This window comes from Macrobrachium rosenbergii, chromosome 20 (genome assembly GCF_040412425.1).
Source record: "Macrobrachium rosenbergii isolate ZJJX-2024 chromosome 20, ASM4041242v1, whole genome shotgun sequence".
NCBI classification, from domain to species: Eukaryota; Metazoa; Arthropoda; class Malacostraca; order Decapoda; family Palaemonidae; genus Macrobrachium; species Macrobrachium rosenbergii.
In genome coordinates this window covers 11,955,865-11,978,246 of record NC_089760.1, presented here as the reverse complement: position 1 = coordinate 11,978,246, position 22,382 = coordinate 11,955,865, and the positions used below count along the sequence as shown (strand labels likewise).

The 22,382-nt window shown below is 36.7% G+C and overlaps 1 protein-coding gene across 1 annotated transcript; it reads left to right on the top strand.

The window, feature by feature from the left end:
* The first annotated feature begins 2,395 nt into the window (after nucleotides 1-2,395).
* Nucleotides 2,396-16,953, top strand: LOC136848900 (golgin subfamily A member 6-like protein 25). Its single transcript, XM_067121722.1, has 5 exons — nucleotides 2,396-2,566; nucleotides 3,009-3,204; nucleotides 6,711-6,730; nucleotides 15,441-15,566; nucleotides 16,627-16,953. The coding sequence occupies exons 1-5, from the start codon at nucleotides 2,396-2,398 to the stop codon at nucleotides 16,951-16,953; spliced, it is 840 nt and encodes a 279-aa protein (XP_066977823.1).
* The last annotated feature ends 5,429 nt before the right edge of the window (nucleotides 16,954-22,382 follow it).

The following is a 22,382-nucleotide window of genomic DNA, read 5'->3' as shown; positions in this document are numbered from 1 at the left end:
TTTGAAATATTATCAATCGTGGTCCAACACTGACTGAAAAGATACTGCTATCACAAAGGAGAAAACGCCTGATTGGAGAGACAATTTAATTGTTTCCGTGACCTAAATGAAACTATCATTGTCACACTTAAATACTAGGATTTAATCATGTCAAACATACCACTTGAATTCAATAATATCCCTTTAGGATTCATATATATCTCAATGATGTGACTTACATAATCGTAAAAAGATATAAAAATTTAGGAAGAATATGATTCCCTGAATTATTCCAACTTAGTGAAGGACAATTCGGTACTTCTTACAACACATTTTCCTTATCCATCAAGATTTTAACTTTCTCATTTGATTATCAAAATCTTTATTGACCCAAATATTTCTTCTTCCTCTTCCGGTTTGTCCGCCATAATACTTACACATACGGTTGCTATGTGACCGACGGAATCACGGAAGTCTTCAAAGAACGTCACCTGGCAGGCTATATTAGCCCGTGTGTGCATAGCCACGCGAGGAAAAACGGAACTAGTGCCCTCCTATCTTAAAGGTTTCCACCGACCAGGACGACTCCCGTGAATAGTAAAGGTGGTTTCTGGTTCGCAAATGACGAGTAAATCGTATTAGTTCCATGTCTTACAGACGCCGATATTGTTTACGGATATGCAAGAAGTGGAAAGACAAGGATGCGAACGATAGCCTTAACGATACTTTTTTGCTTAAGCATGTATTTGCTTTCATTTTTGCGTGAAATTCGAGGTATTCTAAGGGTACAATAATCCTGTTTACAGTCAGAGCCTATCCTTGCAAGTCTCTGTAATGAAATCAGTTTGTCTTCTCTTGTTGGTTTAGTGAAAGTTTAAAGACATAATCCTAAGACCCACGTTTCTTCATTTACAAATGCTTCAATTCCTCGATGAAATTACTGTTAATTCTGCGTTGGTTGAATAAAGCAAGAATAGCAGTCTTTGCATTGCTTCCTCTTTTGAGTTCCTTCTTAATTTTTGAATTCGCTTCTAGCATAAAAAGTTAATTATTCCATTACTCTGCGGATGATCTCTCTCTCTCTCTCTCTCTCTCTCTCTCTCTCTCTCTCTCTCACACATACGCACACACACATTTGCACACAGACACACACAACGCCAACACATACACACCGTATTATTCATCGTATATTGTTTATGTGGATGTTAAGCCGCATGTCAGGCAAATTTACCTCGCCACTGACGTATGACTCAAATTCTTTTAGAAGATCCTTCATACCAAGATCTACTTCCAAAATGCTTTAGGTTTACAAAACCAGATGCTAGTGTCTTTTCAGAATGATGAGAAGCTGGTAAGCCTATTTTTCCACAGGATTTGGGGACTGATTATAAGCTCTTTTTGTTTTCTAAGATAGATTCTAGAATATAAGACTTCAAAATCTAAAAGAAAGAGCTGTCAAGATAACCTTTATCATTGTGAGGAATTACCAGCAAAAATCAGCTGAGGTCATGACTATCCCTTTTTAATTCTGAGGAAGGAGATCTCAGCCGGGTGAGGAAACGTGACACAAAAGCATACCTTCAACATTTTCATCTGACTTAATTCATTTTCCATACAACAACGTTCCGGACAAATGTCCATCTTCAAGTTCTGCAAAATTTAGAAATACATTTTTATACAAAGTAAATATGTCAAAAAGGCAGGGCAAACAGGCTGTGTAGGAGGTCACTCTCCGGATAGTTCGGTGTGGGCCTCCTCTGCCAAGTTGTGGCCAGGCTGAAGAGTTCTTGATGGACACTGTTTGGGCGAGGAGTTGACAATTTCTTCTTCATGTGTCAACTCTCGTATTTTTGGGGTGCTCCTGTGGGCATGGCACTAATATTTGTGTAAAGCTCCCAGTCTAATAGATGGTAAGAGGTGTTTGGAAATCAAGTGGATGTCTCTCATCCAAATGTGAGAGTAAGGGAATCTCCATTCAGGCCACGGAAACTCGTAATTATCATTTACCTGCTGCAAGAGCTGGGTTTCTCCGAAAGAACAGCAAAGAGTAAATTGTACAGCGAAGGGAATATCTCCCAGGCTCCTGGAAATGACAACTCCGTCGGGCTCTTTAACCAGGGAATTATACGCCTGAATTACCATCTTAGACATATCATCGAGGAGAACATGGCTCCCGCTAACCCCGTTCATAGTGTAAACCTTATCTGTTAGATGAACTGGAGAATCACCAACCTCCTTGCCTGGAATAACCCATACCTACCTACTAAGTACCCAAAACCAATGATGAACAAACTCTCTCATCGGTATGATGTCTACTCGACGCTTCCAACGCCTCTTATGTTACCGACAAGAGGGAGCTGTATACGCGCCGGCCTCTTGACAAAACAAAATAAATGCAACAGATGTTATCGACTAGATGTGCAACCATCATTGCCTGAGATTCAGTGACATGTGTACATGCTGTCCCAGTGCCCTTCCTACACATCGCTCAAGAACTCTTGATCCTTTCCATGACATTGCAACGGAGGCCTGCCATCAAACCATCGGGGGAACAAGACCCCTGACACAGAAGCATCCAACGTCTAACGTAATTTGTAATTTTTAAAGCTTGCATTTTACAGTTTTTGTGGATGAAGAAGAAATAAAAAAAAAGGAGGAATAGAGGTATGGACGTACTAAGAAACAAGGTTGAATATAAAAGACAATGAACAGAAAATAACGAACCAAGCCCGTAGAGAAATTATTTAAATTAACGAAATAAAAATCCAATGTCGTAAACATGCAACCATAAAAATGGAAGCAACGATAGATCAAGAAATATATAAAAAATAAACAAGAACAAGAAATTCTAAAAAAAGAGCAGTCAGAGGATGGGATGACAATAGTTAAACGACCACCTTTCCAGCATCCCTCTACGAAGAGGCTAAAAATCCATCTTCCCTTCTCCTTCTTCTCCCCAGATCCATCATCATCAGTCCCATTAATTAACTCAGCTCTCAGCCGCGTAATCCATCATCATTGAAGTTTAGGGGAAATGGAGAGGAGTCAGTGGAAATAGAGAAAAGAGCGGAAAAGAAGAAATTAGCACAAAGGAAGAAGAAGAAGAAGAGGAAGAGGGAGGAGAAGAAGAAGAGCAACAACAACAACAACAACAACAAGACCAACCAGAAAAAGAGGATTTAAGAAGATACAAAGGAAAAAGGGGAGATAAGTCACGGGAAGCGGGTAAGGGAACTTTCTTATTAAGAAGCGACTAATTGGATTTGGCTAAAATCAACAAACCGACGACTGAAAGAATAAACACGCAGAGATATGGACAAACAAATAAGTCAGTTCATTAAGAACACACGAAACAAATGGGCGGCGACAGAAAGAAGGAATAGGGAAAATATTTATAAGAACAGAACTCTGTGGTGAGGACAACTGGGAAAATGAGATTAGGAAAACAAATAAGCTTATGTTAAAGCGCTTACCTGGGAAGACACTGGTAGGGAGCGCTCAGACTGATAAAAAAATACTATTTCGTACAAAGATTCCTTCACTGACAGAGTTCCAGAGAAAAAACGCAATAATAGTTTGGTCTGTGGAATATGGTTAAGTGGCTGGTGTGGGTGTTCACATGAAATACCGTTAGTGTGTCTTTTATTGTATACGAATTGTTTAAAGCTGATTTTTAGTTTTTTCTTGTCCTTAGGAAAGAAACGAACAGGTTTTTGAAAAGATCTTGTACCGACTGTATTTTTGTTTTGGGTGGTTAATGCACAGAAGGATTATTTTGGAGTGGAAATTTATACTTTTTCCCTTAATAAAACAGGAATGCTCGATCGATTAGTAACTAAAAAATTGGCACTGTTAAAGTACATCTTAAAGGAGCCTAGTATGCGTACGATTCTGTTGAATGGAATTACATGTCGGCAAAATTCGACAATATATAGGTAAGATTTACATGTGTGATCATGCAATTATAGGAATAACTTATTTTAGTTTACAATATATTAAGGAAATCATACATTCCTATTGGTAATAGTATACTGATTTGGAAGTTTTTTCTGTCATTGAATTGTTGTTTTAAGGTGTCTATTGCATTATAAAATTATTAGAAACATAGTCAAATAAGTGAAGCAAAGCTATAGAAAAATAATTTTATTATGAGACCTTTACCGATGTTCTTTAGTTGATTATGTAACATTATTGATTGCTGAGGGTACATTTATTTAACGCAATTAATAAAGTAACTGATGCTAAATTCTCTGTCGTGGCATCCCAGTGAAGACGTGCCTAAACTTTATGAATATATAAACAGAGCTATTCAAAGGTGAAATTTATCTCTGTAAATCTCTCCAGCAATTCTTCAGAAACGCGTAATATATTTAGCCCTTTTACCTATCCATTCATAGCTTTCAGCAAATTTTACATTTCATCAGTGTCCCCGTTTCAAAATACGTAAATGCCAAAGACCAACATTATTGTATTTAAAACAAAGGTTATCACGTAAAACAGATTAGGCAAGTAATGCAACTTTCACTTCATTTTATTAAGAACGAATAGTTTGTTTTCCGTGCCTTGCAATATGCAATTTTCCATGCACGATGCGCACTACGCTAGACTGCACTGCAGGAATCCGAGATAAAAGGATTACGTGTAAATCACAGTCATCAAATAAGGAAATGAGGCACCAGTTTGAGTTGGGAAGGATAAATAACTGTCCACACGCTTACACATCATGCAGAAGCCCAAGAACAAATCAATAAATCACTCGCGCATCGATGTTGGAAACGACGAGGCTCATTTATGGAAGTGGAATGAAAATCAAATTGTTCTGACTGAAGTCACGAAGGGTAAATTTCTGAGCATCTGCTGGAGATCCATACCTCCTAACAATGATGACTATACATTATATGGCAGCAGGGGACACCCCTAATCCACATCATGACTCTGTAGGGGAAAATACAATTAGCACATCATTACATAATATCTCACCAGAAGGGGATTGACTGCTAGGCTAGAGAACTTCCTCCCCTCACTTCCATCACTCCTCCTCCTCCCTCCCTCCCCTGGTCCGCATCCATCATTCCCTTCCCTCTTCGTCTCCCTCGGCCCCCAAATGCTGACATGGTCCTACATGATGTATGCGCTTTATTTGTTTGTTCTTGCTCGGCTGGCGACTTTATTACAAGTCTGTTTGCCCGTAAATATATTTGCATTGAGTCGCTACCTACAGGGATTAAGCAAAGAGGGTTGGGAAGCTGGCCTCATCTCGGTTGAGGGGAAGCGATGGGGTGCCGAAAATAAACACAGGGATGCCATGGTCTCCTCTTCTCCAGGCGGGAATGAAAATGAGGCACGTCTAGAATTTTAAGCTCTGGTTGGTTTCGCAGATTTCAGATGCCTTTTGTCTAAATTGCTTTCGATCATTCCGGCAAAACGTCCTGAATTATACACTTCTGAGAAAGCTTAAATTCGTGATGGATGGTTTCTTAGCGGGTCAGAAATGTTTAGATCTCTCATAACTGGAATCATTTTAATTTATTTTCAGATATCTAATGAAGGATATACGTATCTTTAATTTTTTTCATCACACGCAAGTGACTCTTCATGTGGATATTTATATTCAACAGCACGCTGACACAAGAAACAATCCCATACATATTAACACATATATCTATATCAATATATATATATGTATATGTATGCATAAATATAGATATAAATATATATATATATATATATATATATATATATATATATATATATATATATATATATATATATATATATATATATATATATATATATATATATATATATATATATATATATATATATATATATATATATATATATATATATATATATATATATATATATATGTAAACAAAGACAAAATCCACGAAGGAAAGAGAAACATTGTTTCTCTTTCCTTCGTGGATTTTGTCTTTATATATATATTCATCACGTTCCATATTTTCGTGATTCATTTATATAATATATATATATACATATATATATATATATATATATATATATATATATATATATATATATATATATATATATATATATATATATATATATATATACTGGAGTGTCTACTTTAAAGTAGCACTATTACTATGCAGAATCAGTGTCAGTGAGCAGTGCTGACATCCATCATTTTACCCAGAGAGAAACTCCACTAAATGACTGTGCAATTATGTCATATCTATGACTATTGTCTGAATTTTCGTTGCGAAAGGCAAGGTTAGGTTGGATATCCATAGTAATAGTGCTACTTTAAGGTAGACACAGTTCCTCATTGGACGGGTGGGTATTGTTCTCGGCTAGCACTCTGCTGGTCCCGCGCTCAATTCTCCGACCGGCCAATGAAGAATTAGAGGAATTTATTTCTGGTGATAGATATTCATTTCTCCTTATAATGCGGTTCGGATTCCACAATAAGCTGTAGGTCCCGTTGCTAAGTGACCAATTGGTTCTTAGCCACGTAAAATAAATCTAATCCTTCGGGCCAGTCCTAGAAGAGCTGTTAATCAGCCTAGTGGTCTGGTTAAACTAAGGTATACCTAAGGTAGACACTCAAATTTCTTGCTTTGCCAGAAGTGATGCAGTCATCTTCGCTTGAGGTCCATCTATCACCTGATAGTATGGGAACACTACTGCTTCAGTCTTGTTGAAGCCCACTAAGGCTCTTCTCTCGGAAGTCCTTCTACATCACTGGAAACTCTGAATTGCAGGTGACCCCCTCAGGCCTCAAGTATGAGTTGTTATCGAAGGATGCACCTGACAAGTCATAACCATAACTGGAGTGTATTAACCATCTCCGCTCATTATGAAGGGGCGAGTTATTCACTATCTGGGAATATCCTGGGACTGTGAAGAAAAAAGCAGCATCATTCCTGGAAAATGAAAACTTACGAGGTTACGGAGAAAATTGAAGTGGAATCGATGTGACTCACATGCCACACGGGTCAGCGCTTCCTGAGAATGCTAAACTGGTAAGTGAGATGAAAGGTATTCCCGCTGGCCAAGTCATTTCAACTGCTGATCGATTTCGGGAAAATACCTGTGGTCACTAGTTCGGCATTTCCTTATAAAGCTGGGCCTGTGTTCAGTTCTATAAGTAAAGCAAATTCTTACATCAGGCCTTTCTTTCATAGGGAGAGCAAAATCAATGTATATTGGGAATAAGAGAATGAGGCTACGAAAAAGCTTGGTAGGAACTGATAGTTTTGTTAAGTACATCACATATATATATATATATATATATATATATATATATATATATATATATATATATATATATATATATATATATATATAATATATATATATAAAACAACGGCCTAAGGGGAAAAACCTATTTCAAAGAGTGTGATTCACTACAGCGTCAGCGCTTTAACTTTTACTCCTGTTCATTTGTGATCTTGGCTTCCCACGCCATTATATATATATATATATATATATATATATATATATATATATATATATATATATATATATATATATATATATATATATATATACATATACAGAATATATATATGCATAAATATTTATATATAAATATACAAAGTATATACAGTATATACAAACATGTATGTATGTATGTATGTATGTATGTATATGTATATATATATATATATATATATATATATATATATATATATATATATATATATATATATATATATATATAAGAATATATGACTGCTATAATAAAATATTTCCTGTTAAAACATAATTCCATCAAATATAATGTACAAAATATCTATAAGATTCTAAAACAGGAATTCCCATAGAAACGTTACAGAGGAGGAAAATGTGGAAAATAAATTTTATGTTTCTGAGATTTGATAATCTACTGCCGTTCTAAAACTTATAACCAAACTGCCCGTGATCTCTCTTCAAGTCTTTCAAATAGTGAATGAAAAAGTTAGTCCTCTTCTAAAATCAGAAAAGCGGATTTTCTGGTATAAATACAAATATTAGGAACCATTCTAGGTCATGCAAAGCTTTTCTGTAACCTTTTCTCATTCAATATATGTCTGAGGAGAGTGTTTTAAATGCAATTTGTATTCTGAAATTTTATTTTAGTATAATTTCCTTTTTTAAGATTTTGATATTTTTGTACATAAATTATTTTCAAGCTTTATTTTACATGCTGGTGTTCATTAAATTTGATTAAATATTGCGTAATTTTAATGGATTATGCAGTGCTTGGTTTTAAGTTTTTGTATCTTTATTATAGCCTTGAGGATGCGATTATGAATCGTGAAAACATACATTTAATATATATATATATATATATATATATATATATATATATATATATATATATATATATATATATATATATATATATTTATATATAAGCATGTATGTATACACGTTCACGTAAATACACTATACATGCATGTGCAAATAGTGAATATACATGCATGTTATTCCAGGAAATCGAAAGCCCACTGTCCTTAGGTACGTGGAAACCCATAGCAAATATCACACGAATATAAAAAAAAAAAAAACTCATACGTAAAATGTCACGTGAGTCACCTTCTATGCACGCGTGCATCAGCGCTTGCATTGCATATTTCAAGGAAACTCCGGTTTCGAAATCTTTCTCTCTTGGAGCAATTTGGTACAAACAAGTCAAGCCAAGCTTTTTTAGTTTTCTGTAAAAGAAAACTATTGAGATAGCTATTTGTCTGTCCGTCCGTACTTTTTCTGTCCGCCCTCATATCTTGAGAATAGAGGCCTGCAAATTGGTATGTTGATCATTCACCCTCCAATCATCAAACATACCAAATTGCAGCCCTCTAGCCTCAGTAGTTTTATTTTATTTGAGGTTAAAGTTAGCCATGATCGAGCGTCTGGCACCGCTATAGGTGCCAACAACACAGACCACCACCGGGCCGCGGCTGAAGCTTCATGGGCAGTGGCTGAAAGTTTCATACAGCATTGTACGCTGTACTGAAAACTCGATTGCGCCGAAGAAACCTCGGCGAATTTTTTGCTTGTTTTTACTGTGATTACTAGTCACAAGACAAATGCTTTTACAGGTACGTGCACACAAGATGACTAGTTGTAATCAATGATTGAACAGGTAACTCAGCCAGGCATATACTTTTTTTACATAAATGTGTACATACATACATTCTTGATGAAAATGTAAGACGATAGATAGATAGATAGATAGACAGAACGATAGATAGACAGACAGACAGATAGATAGATATATAGATGGATAGACAGAAAGATAGATAGGTATATAGATAAATATATAGATAGTATATAGATAGACAGACATATAGATAGCAATGATTAGAGTGGTAGAGCGTTCGTAAAAAGCAAAATAGCCTTCACAAGTGACTGGTTTAACGGTTTTGACATTTTGCTCAAAATAGTTCGCTTCTGTAACGTGACTCGTGTTTCTCGCATCGTTAAATTTTGATTTATTGTCTTTGTAACAAAATACACTTTCAGGAAATGTTAAGTTTTGTTAATCTTGTTTCATTCAGTTCCAAATCCTATAATAGGAAATTTATGGTATTTTAATTAAAACTTTGTTAAATATTAGTGAGTGAATGACATAAAAATAAATCTAGAACTGCATATCTTATACACACAATTCATTAGCGATGAGAGTATCTTAAATTTTAAGAGCTGAAATACTTGCAAAAATCATCTGTGATCATCATCATCATAATTGCCTCCAACGCCGGGTGACGCAAAGGGTCTCTGTGAAATTCTGCTACTCATGTCTTTTCTGTGGTTTTATCTTCCACAAATCTCCACTCATCTCCACCCTCCCTTCTCACAGTCCTCATCCAAGTAGGTCTAGGTCTTTCATCTCCTCTGAGGTCCACAGGGGCCTAGCTGACACAAACATGCACTATTTTCTTCAGAACTGTGCGAAGGACATGTCTAATAATAATAATAATAATAATAATAATAATAATAATAATAATAATAATAATAATAATAATAATAATGATAAATGAAGTTCGGACAGCTGCTTTGCAATTTACCTGCTGAAACAAAGAAACCTATACGCCAAATTGAGAATGGGCAATATAAATTCAACGGCATACAGAATGTCATTCTTTTCAACGAAATAATAATAATAATAATAATAATAATAATAATAATAATAATAATAATAATAATAATAATAATAATAATAATAGAAAGAAAGCAGACCCCTCTCTTAAGTATGCCTTGTTAAAAAGGATGGCTGCTTCGTGCGAATTGATCTTGTATTGAGTTTTCTCAATTTTTCTTAAGACTCGCTTCTCTTGCACGTTAATATTGGTCAACAACTGGCCAATGTTCATATTTTGACGAATATAAACAGCGTTCATATAGCAGTTTCATTCTCTGTAAAAGTGCAGGGTAATGAAAACCGTGCAAGAGAAGCGAGTTATAAGAAACATTTAGAAAACTCAATACAAGATCAATTTGCACGATACAGCCATCTATTTTAATAATAATAATAATAATAATAATAATAATAATAATAATAATAATAATAATAATAATAATAATAACAGTGTTAAAGAGGCCACCGAGGGTAAAATGTAAAAAGAGAAACAACCAAAAGAGTTAGTGTGTTTTATCAACAACTACAGATCCAGGAAAACTTCGTAGGACTGAATATTAAGCGCTCCGCCTTGGGGAATTCCCTCCACATTTCGTATCCTTCGCTCTAAATACGTGGCCTCCAGTGAAATGTTTTAAAAGCAGTATCGCTTGTAAGTTATGCTTAATCATTAATACCAAGGCTAAGTGGGAAAGAGATTTTTTTTTGGCTACATTTATTGTAAATAAAAGTTCAGTTATAACGAGGTCATGCAATCTTTCTATATTTGCTTGCTTCCTGGTATTTCTGTTTTCAGTCATTGCCATACAGTTCGAACGCTTGCTAGCTGTACGTGAGGTTACCGCATAGGTTTAATGAAAATCTTGTACTCAAGTATTTTTAAAATTGGGTGCAGAAGGAATGAGACAAAAAAAAAAAAAAAGGAAAATCAGAGAAAGGACTAGGAGAAAACGCATACTATGACTCTTAATGAAGTTAGAATGATTGCCTTGTTATAATCAAGATGAATATAAAAGTAAATTATTACACGATTAACGCCCAGAAATTCCAAGAAAAGTAGCGATAACTGATTAACATTAAAGTGAAATAAACAAGATACGTGAAAATTTTAGCAGCTTGAAAAAAAAGAGAATTATTTATTACTTCCTAACATTTCATCCTAGATGTTATTCATTTGTTTTCGTTCGCAAGGGAAAACCTAGGCCGGATTTGGTTAAACGGATTTGCAAAGGAATCCTTGGGTGGAAATCCTACTTCCAGCGTTACCGGTTTGCGCCGAATCCTACTGCTAACGCAATGACTCATGTACAGTGAAACAGGAAATCCCAGCTCTCTCGATTGAATGGTTCACCTGGTCATTTCCTGCCTGCTCTGAAATGAGGGAATATTTAACGAGTTTAAACTGGCTTAAATGTTACGATAGCTCATCTTCCTCTTGCATGTATGCTGAAATGAGTTACGGAGCTCTGCAATCTTGTTATGCGGTTAATAGTACAGTGTGCGTTGATATTACGAAAGAATAACAGTGGTAAAATTCAACATGATATTGATTTTATACCAATTCAAAGATTCTGCTACAATCAAGCTAACATCGTAGTGAATGGTAATTGGTATGAATAAAAACACAGAAACTATTTGACTAATACCATTCATCACCAAAATACTTTCCAGTTCACATTGATTCTTTGTCGTTAAATAACATAGAACTATTGAGACCCCAAAGCTACCCTCAATCTCTTCTCTTCTCGCAAAGATTTCTTTAGTTTGACTTGAATTCGGCAGAGGCGAGGACTGAAACAGTCTTAAATTAGCGACATTTTCTGGTTCTAAGCCCTGGAGTTCTTCATAGGGGATATGTTTTTAATTCATATATTACTAAAGTTCCTCTTTCGATATGTACATTCCTTTCATGGATTTATTGCTGTTTTAAATTTACTTTTAATATCTTTTATACTTTTCAGTTTTTATTATTGATGTTTCTTTTTCCTTAACATAAAATAACTAATTCCAGACAACTGGTTACTTTCCGGGGTTTAACAGTAACAAAAACAAAAAAATTGTATTATGATTCATCATAATCTATCCTCCTTCAACGGACAGTTGCAAGGTTTTCTTAGAGGTTAGGCCTAAGCATTCTACCTTTCATTTCATTTCCATTCGTTTTATTTGTTCCTGGGCTAGAATATACCATTGACCGACCAATTGGCTTTTGCGCAAGAAAAAATATAGAGGCCAATAGGACCAATAAAATAAAGGCTCACATCTAAGCCAAGCGTGGTGGATATAGGAGGAAAAAATAAATAGGTCATAAAAACAGACCTAGTTAAAGAAAGCCAGGGGTTGGGGGCTGATGGGGCGGGGGGTGGGAAGGTTGATAGAATCTCCTCTTCAAAGATGGAGAAAAGGGTTAAGTATACCTTAGTTTAACCAGACCACTGAGCTGATTAACAGCTCTCCTAGGACTGGCCCGAAGGATCAGACTTACTTTACGTGGTTAAGAACCAATTGGTTACCTAGCAACGGAACCTACAGCTTATTGTGGAATCCGAACCACATTACAGCGAGAAATGAATTTCTATCACCAGGAATAAATTCCTCTAATTCTTCATTGGTCGGCCGGAGACTCGAAGATGGAGGAATACACCGATCACGGGAAGGAGAGTTTCAGAGTTAATCGTAGGCACTAGCACTATAGTACAATCATTAATGCGGGCAACTTCAGTACTGTTGAATACCAATGAGCCAGTGTTGGAAGATTTGACCAAGTGAGTCACTGTTGCTTAAGACAGCCACTTACCAACAATATATTTATGGGTGTTGCATTGCCGCAGGACAATATGATAATGAATCGTAGAACAATGAGACGACAAGAGCATCCTGCAGCAGATGGAAAATGTATCTTGTTCTAGATAATAGATATCTGCGGGATCAGTAAGTCATCGAACTGCATGATATTCAACCGTGAATTCCTAACACCTTTTCTAATACGATATAGCAACTCAAACAATGTATTCTTGTGTTCTTTTATGACAAGCATGAAACACACACACATACACACACATATATATATATATATATATATATATATATATATATATATATATATATATATATATATATATATATATAATTATATATATAAAATATTTATATATATATATATACATATATAAAACATTTTATATATATATATATATATACATATATATATATATATATATATATATATATATATATATATATATATATATATATATATATATACATACACAGTATAAAATAAAGAGAACATGCATAGGTATACAGGAGAGATATGGTGGTCAAGAAAATGTTAAGGAGAAAATTAAGGAATATTATTAAAACAGAGCGGGATAATTTGCAAAAACTTTAGGGAGAATAAGTTGCTCAACGGCGAAGTAAATTCAGAGAAAGGCTGATGATCAGATTAGAGCTCTGAATAACAGATGAAATGGAGGGATGATGTCTGAAGTGAATTCAGACTTGGGGCAATGGAGTGAACATTTTGCATATTTGTTGAATGTGGAGGATATAACAGAGGCAGAGTTGAATGATGCTAGAGTGGGCAAGATTACTGTATGATTGAGAATGCTCGAGGAGGTGAATTTAGAGGACCCAATAGGAGCAATGTAAAGGTTGATGAATGGAAAGAAGCCGGGAGATCAGGGGCTTACAAGTGAGATGCTGTGGTATGATGTGACAGTGTGAAAGCTGAAAATGTACAAGAGACAAGGGAGCTTTATCTCCATGGCTGCTTGATATCTTTATGGATGGAATTCAGAAGAGGGACAGCTGATGAAGGAGCAAGGATATGACATCAGAAAATGAGTCGTGAATGGAGTTTAAACGACTGTCGTTCCCAGAAGATACAGTACTGGTTGGAATTGTGAGAAGAAATTGCAGAAATCAGTGAAAGAGTGAAAATGTTTGTTAAGGTTTTGAGGGAAAATGGAATCATTCTTCCACCATACATGTTAACATGCACTGTGGAAGAATGGGAACATTTGATTAATATAAGCATATGCGAGTAAGCGGGGAAGAGGTAATTCATTGAATTGGCGAAACATAGATTTTAGCAGATTGTGCCCAGAAGATAGGAACGGGGTTTGCAGAAACTGTTGATCCAACTCTCCTTGATGGAAGTGCTTGGAACATGAAAGGAAACGTGAGGATAATATAAAAAGAATTCTTCGTTTTGTTGGATCCACGCATCTTGAAATATGCAGCAATGATCCTTTAAACTAGGTGAGGATTTTAAGTATTTATCTTAGTCAACGTTTATATATAAAGCCAGTCGTAGATAATAAACGTAGTAATTTCATTCGATCATGATTGTTTCCTTAATTTAATTTTGCATTCTTGATGTTGTGTGTTTGTTTGCTACACTAAAGTTTTCTGTTAATCTCTGAGTTATATATATATATATATATATATATATATATATATATATATATATATATATATATATATATATATATATATATATATAATCAGTGTACATATTATTTTTATTTTTCGAGATCCAGAATTATTTGTTTGAAGTGAGGTTCAAATTTCACTAATTCATAATACATACTGGGATTAGCTACCGAAAAATCATTCTCATTGGAAGACATCTGGATTAGCAAGTCTCTTGTGGACACAAATTTATAGTTAATTTAAAGTTGTTAATTATGACGCATTCTTATCCCTATAAATATTTTATTCGACTTTATTGGATAAAGTTAATTTACAAAATATTTCAGAGAGAGAGAGAGAGAGAGAGAGAGAGAGAGAGAGAGAGAGAGAGAGAGAGAGAGTCTGTGCAGATATAGGGGTGTGTGTGTGTGTGTGTGTTGGGATGGAAAGTGGTTTCGGGAAAAAGAATAGTTTCCGCTTAAAAGGTGTGTTAGAAAACGAAAATGTTTTATTTTCAAAGAAAACTCTTATATGGGAAACTTAGAGTTTACGTATGTGACTCAATGCGACCATTACTATGCTTGAAATTTTAGGATGCTATAGTGAGGATTGTCATTACCGAAATAAAACGATTTCATGCCTACTAAAATTTGATGCCATAGGTCAATTCACTGGTCTAATAAGGCCAGGAAAACACAATTCGTCCTCGTGGATACTCTTAGGATAAACTGCTTTATTATTTCTGCAGAGAGAGAGAGAGAGAGAGAGAGAGAGAGAGAGAGAGAGAGAGAGAGAGAGAGAGAGAGAGAGATAAAGCGTTGGTACTTACAGAAAATTACATTTAAAAATGCTCATTTATGTGTTGTGTCCTTTCCCATGCTTTACATATAATGACTAGCACCATTTTATTTGCCTGAAGTAACTTCAGTAATTTTGCATTCATAAGCAGGACCGGGAGAAAGCTGCTAAGGAGGTTCACAGAACGTGGTGGCACAATATGATATGCCCAAAATGGAGTGCCAGGAGGTGTAGTATGGGAAATTTGGCTGTCTGGATCGAAGGTTACGAGGGCCATGTAAGAATTTTGTAACTTTCGCAACAAGTTTACTACTTAGCAGTCTTCCTATCCAGGTTATAGCACCTAATCATTTAGTAAATGTGATCTAATTGTGCTTGAACCAGATCTATTCCTAGATGACAAGAGGGAATTGCAATTGCTTTACTTGTAACTCTGATCTTCACTGTTCTTGAATGTCCCATGATGAGTGTATTATACTATGTCAGTGCCTTGCATATTTGAAATGAACGTCACCTTGTTATTTACTGCCATATTTGAGATAAAGAGACCCCGCACGGAGAGAGAGAGAGAGAGAGAGAGAGAGAGAGAGAGAGAGAGAGAGAGAGAGAGAGAGAGAGAGAGAGAGAGAGAGAGAGAAGATACATACAAGGAAAATCCTTGTATTTACTGCCATTATTGAATTAAAAAGAGCCAACAGAGAGAGAGAGAGAGAGAGAGAGAGAGAGAGAGAGAGTCAAACAAAAAGGATACATACAGCAAAAATCCAAGAATTTACCTCCAGAATAGAGTTAGAAAGATCCCGGAGAGAGAGAGAGAGAGAGAGAGAGAGAGAGAGAGAGAGAGAGAGAGAGAGAGAGAGAGAGATTTATAACACCAGCAGACAGAGACATTACTGAAATCTTTAAAAATCTTTCCTAATAGATTTTGATAAATCGAAGTATCTCTTATGAAATTTAGAAAATTAGTGAAAAAATATAGAGAGAGATAGAGAGAGGAGAGTATATAGGAACTGGATTCGAGTTTGAGGAAACTGTGGCCTTGGCAGCAGCTTTTGTTGTGAAGTTGTTGCCCAGATGCTCTTCGTGATACGGAGAAAAGTCTAATGCTGTAGCTGTCTATTCACTGGTGAGGTTTCTCCTGACCTATGATAGAGCTGAACAGCCCCAGGAAAAGGAACTGAACGAGAGAATTGTGGCGTTGCGAGACACCATCCAGTGCCAGAGAAAACAGCAGGTGAACTTAGACAGGATAATTCTTCAGTTGTAACAGAGGCTCGACTACTGCGAAAGAGATGCAGAAGGCGGGCGACAGGTAACAACGCACTCATGTGATACAGATTACAAAGGGGGTGATGCAACAGCAGGCTTGGCAAGACAGGGTTCCCTCGCTCGAAGCTGAAACGCTGTTTCTGAAGAAGGAGAACGATAAAGAGAAGAGGGAGAAACAGCAGCTGGAAGACAAGATCCTCAAGATCACAGAAGAAATTCAGCAGCAGATGGACAACGCAAAGGAAATTGCTCAGAGAAAAGATGCACTATGTGAGAAGATAAAGGATTTGACTGCGCAGTTGGCAGAGGCAAACTGCCAGCTTCAGAGGCATGAGAAACTCCTACAACAGAAGGAGAAAGACCTGCGGCTCAAGACCGAAGAAGCTGCACGATGACGAGGCTCATCCAGGAACAAAACTAATAAAGTCAGTAGGCAAAATGGATTACAAGTCAAGGTCAAAGTAATGTACTTCTAAGGTAAATAGGAATTTAATCATTTTCATGAAATTTACACCACACATGCACACACACTGAAGAATTTATACGAAATAAAAGGTAAACTTTAGGTGTTTTCTAAGCTGATTGAGAGAAGATTCTGGATGCCCCAAAATTACCACTTGGAGCAGTTCTTCGCTCGGAATAAGAAAGAAAAGGAATAAAGAAAAGAGAGGGCATGGGAGTGGAGGTAAACTGAAGAATGTTGACGAAGAAAAAAGTAGGGAACCTGAGGTGTTAGAAGCTGCTTGAAAGATTTTGGATTCTAAGAATTACTTGTTGGAAAAGCAAGGTAAAATCGAAGGGATGACCAATATCGTCAGTAAGAGGGAATCCCATAAGAATATAGGAGATGACTTGTCAAAGAAAAGAAACTGCTTATGTGTCAGATAAAGAACTCTAAGTAGCAGTTAATGCAGTGTTAAAATGATCTAAAACCTTCGTGATTTTCCTTGAAGACATTTTGGAATCCTTTAGTCTCCTGCTACTGGAAGGACGAGAGAAATGCCGTTCGCACATACACCGAGCTCCAAAGTCTCCAGGAAAAATCTCAGAGATACTTCAAATCGTCTTGAAACCTTCAGAGAGAGAAAGTGTCATATCTGAAAAACTGGGTAAGAGAAAGCGAAGAATATGGTGAGGAGTCTTGGATATCAAGCTTCTTCATCTTTTCCTTTTCAACACAGATCATTGAAAAGGAAAAAATAAAGAAGCTAAAACAAACCTCCTAAAGGAAACTGCATCACCATAATGGACATGCAAATTCAGAAGAGGACGAGAAAACAAGAAGGCCCTCCTTGGGATGGACTCCAAAAGCTGCCTATGCAAGCCCTCCTCTAAGGACAAGAGGCCCCCTGGGGAAGCGGGCCTGGAAGGCTCAGGATGAGGCCCAAAAGAAAGTCTCTTGAGGACTTGAAGGGAAGGGTCCGACCCAGGCTGCTTCCTCAGAGGAAAGCAGGTATCCTGCCAGGCTGGGGAGGTATCCTGCCAGGCTGGGCGGGCCTGGAGAGGGCCCACCAACTTCAAGGATGAGGCCCAAAAGCCCTCAAGGCTCTCCAGTCTTTTGAGGGTATCATTGAAGGGAAGGGTCCAATCCAGAGGCTGCATTCCTCGGAGGAAGGCAGGTATCCTGCCAGGCTGGGGAAGCGGGCCTGGAGAGGGCCCACCAACTTCAAGGATGAGGCCCAAAAGCCCTCAAGGCTCTCCAGTCTTTTGAGGGTATCATTGAAGGGAAGGGTCCGACCCAGAGGCTGCTTCCTCGGAGGAAGACAGGTATCCTGCCAGGCTGGGGAAGCAGGCCTGGAGAGGGCCCAAGAACTTCAAGGATAAGGCCTAAAAGTCCTCAAGGCTCACCAGTCTCTTGAGGGAAGCATTGAAGGGAAGGGTCCGACCCAGAGGCTGCTTCCTCGGAGGAAGGCAGGTATCCTGCCAGGCTAGGGAAGCGTGCCTGAAGGGGGCCCACCGCCCCCACCAACTTCAAGGATGAGGCCCAAAAGCCCCCTGTGCTCTCCTGTCTCTTGAGGGCAGCCATGAAGGGAAGGGTCCGACTCAGAGGCTGCTTCCTCGGAGGAAGGCAGGTATCCAGCCAGGCTGGGGAAGTGGGCCTGGAGAGGGCCCAAGAACTTCAAGGATAAAGCCCAAAAGCCCCCTAGGCTCGCCAGTCTCTTGAGAGCAGCCTTGAAGGGGAGGGTCCGACCCAGAGGCTGCTTCCTCGAAGGAAGGCAGGTATCCTACCAGACTGGAGAAGCAGGCATGGTGAGTAATAGCGCCCACAGAATTTTGATCAGGTAGGGGGGCCACTTTTCCATATCATCCAGTCTCTCTCCCCCAAAACTGATGAAGACCCAGCCTCGCCTAGGAAAGTTGTACCACCAAAATATAGATATAAATACTGCTTTATTTTCAGATATTATTACAAATGAAGCAACATTAATTTTGCAATAAAATAAAAAACAAAATCATTAGTGAATGATTAAAAAAATCAATATGGTACGATAGTTCAAGTGCAATGAGTGGAGAATTTAAGGGATGTCAAGCCATCATCAGGAAGCAAGGCCCTGCAGCAGTTTATGTTCATTGCGCTGGACATTCTTTAACTTTGGTAGCCGAGATTCGTGACGGTTGGGGCGATGTATCTGAGGTTGTTAAATTTTTTCATGTCCCTCCACAACGAAAAAATGTTTTAGAAGAGTTTGTTAAGAAAGACGATGTTAGTGAACAAACTAGGTAAGTGAGACTCAAGTAATTTAGTGATACGAGATTGGTAGAAAGACATGCTGTCATCATAATATTAAAATGTTGCCGTGCATTGTTAAAGCGCTTGAGGAAACAGCCACTCGGAAATCACCAAATAACGTTAGAAATTTGCTCAAGAAATTAGATTTTGAATTTGTTGTATCTCTGCATATTGGAAGCAGTTCTTACTGAAACTAAACCCCCTCTCTTAACAACTGCAATCAGCACAAACTGATATGTTTGAATGCTCAACCCAGGTCAAAGCTGCAGAGCAGAATGTCACTGAAATGCGAGCTAATGATAGAGGCTTCCAAGATCATCTGAATGGTGTTGCCATATTATATAGTCACCGTTCCTTATCAGAAAATCATCATGAAATTATTTCTTCTGTTACCGATATATTTTCTTTCTAAATTTTATAAATCCTGCAGTGCCTCTGATTAATCTTAGATTATCGGGAAAGACAAGCTATTTAACTACAATACAATGTAAAGTCGTCTCTTGACGTTTCTGGACAATGTATCGGTAACAGAAAAAATAATTTCATGATGATTTTCTGATAAGGAGCCGTGAATATACAATTTTGCAACACCATTCAGACGATGTTGGAAGCCTCTGTCATTAGCTTGCGTTTCAGTAACATTCTGCGCTGCAACTTTGATCTGGGTTGAGCATTCAAGCATATCAGTTTGTGCTGATTGCAGTTGCTGAGAGAGGGGTTTAGTTTCAGTAAGAACTGCTTCTAATATGCAAAGAGATACAACAAATTCGTGTATTCTACTTATTGAAGGGGAGGGCGGGAATTTGCGAATCAAATTGGTAGCAAGTTGGTTTTTCCATTAAAAATTAATATATGGAACGTCAGTATCTGCATAATAAAATAATAATAATAATAATAATAATAATAATAATAATAATAATAATAATAATAATAATAATAATAATAATAATCATTCCAAATGTTTTATAATGGGTGAAACAGTTTTGAGAGCCAAACTCTTATGCTTTTGCAAATATCTATTTACATGAAAAATCTATCCTTATGCACAGTGCTAAAATAAAAGTTCGATTAATGAACAGGCGGAAGTCTGGTGATTTAGTTGTACTATAAATTAGCTCGAGCCATATTAGTAAAGGAATTCAAAGTAAATATTCGTCGATAGTTTGACTGTGGGAAGGTAAACTTATTAGTCCTCAACCGGGCCAAAGAATACCTAAAAAATCGGGTTTGTGGATGCGAATAGTGTTTCAATGAAAGGGCTTGTTTATTCTCGAGGAAATATAAAAAGTGCGTACAAGAGAGAAGTGGATCCGATGTTCAGTTCATTGGGTGTCCATATTAACGAAATACTACGACGTGTCATAAGGAAACGTTCTAGCAATGCAACCAGTGAGGCTCTTTGGCGAGCGTTATTATTATTATCATTATTATTTTTAGAATTTTACACTCATTCGTACAGAAATATCTGTTTTAAGAAAGCCATTATATTCCTCAGACAGCAATGACAACAAGGGAAAAAGAGATTACAAAACACAAAGACGTAAACTAAACAATTAAATCTAAATAAAAAAAATCATTAGCCTACATAGAAATTATGAATACATTAAACAGCAGCTAAGAAATACACCACAGAAATCAGAACTATGGTAGATGATCCTTTAGAACAGCATTACAACCTCCCACGAACTTAGAGCAATTAGCATACATAACACAGATGAGTAGTCCGATGTTTTACTGCAGAGGAAATGCGTGAACTAGTGAACTACGCTGTAAGACACTGTGGCACCTCAGCTGAAAATGGATGCCGAGTGACGTCGGTCAAGGACAATGGGGTTCCATCCCCGATACTGCATTCATGAGATGAGTTGGACAGTGGTTGTTGTTTTGTTGCTCTAAAACGTTGCCCTCTTCTCGGATATATATATATATATATATATATATATATATATATATATATACATATATTTATGCATATATACATAGTATGTATGTGTGTGTATATATATATATATATATATATATATATATATATATATATATATATATATATATATATATATATATATTTACATATCTATACATATATATGTATGTATGTGTGTATATATATATATATGTGTATATATATATATATATATATATATATATATATATATATATATATATATATATATATATATATATATTTACATAGAGAGAGAGAGAGAGAGAGAGAGAGAGAGAGAGAGAGAGAGAGAGAGAGAGAGAGAGAGAGATATGGAAATGTTTATGTTGTTTATCAATGGGAGGAAACAGTTGGGGAAAGAGGAATGGCTGTTAAAAGAAAATAAATAGTTAAAATGAAGAAAATGTGGTTCACTAGACAAACGAAAACGCAAAAAAAAAAAATGGAATTTGCGTGACATAGTTAAAAATCTCGACAAACCTACGTTACCTAACTATTGTTTAATGACTGATGATAGGCCTGTAATGATTATACAAACCAACATTGGTTGAATAAACATAGAACTGGAATATAGAATTTAGGCCAAAAGCCAAGCCCTGGGACCTGTGAGGTCATTCAGCGCTAAAAGGGAATTTGGTAGTAAGGTCTGAAAGGTGTAAGAGGAAGAAAACCTCGCACTTGCTGGTGCATTCGTTTGAGAGGAAAGTCAGATGGAACAAAAAGAATATGAAAGGAGGTACAGTCAAAGAAATGGAAGAGGCTGCAGCTATGTTCCGAAGGGACGCTGCAAAGAACCTTAAGTAATGCCTTCAGTGCACCGTATGAGGTACACTGACGGTACCACCTTCCTAAGAGGGCCAACATTATTTCTTTGTAAAGGCGGTCGGCATTACAGTAAGGTGGACCAATAGTGGTGCAAGAGAATCGTCCTTGAACTCAACGTAAACCGGTTCTTACCCTGACAAGCCTCTTGAGGTGTGCTTCCTTAGGGTGCGTTGCTTTGTCCCTAATATTGATATATATTATAACCGAAAGAGATGAGTAAAACCATATATCTATTCTCATATATGTGCGTTTGTGTGGAAGGACAGGTAGATTATATGCTTATATCACTTTTCTTGAAAACAAATTCAATAATGTGATGAGCT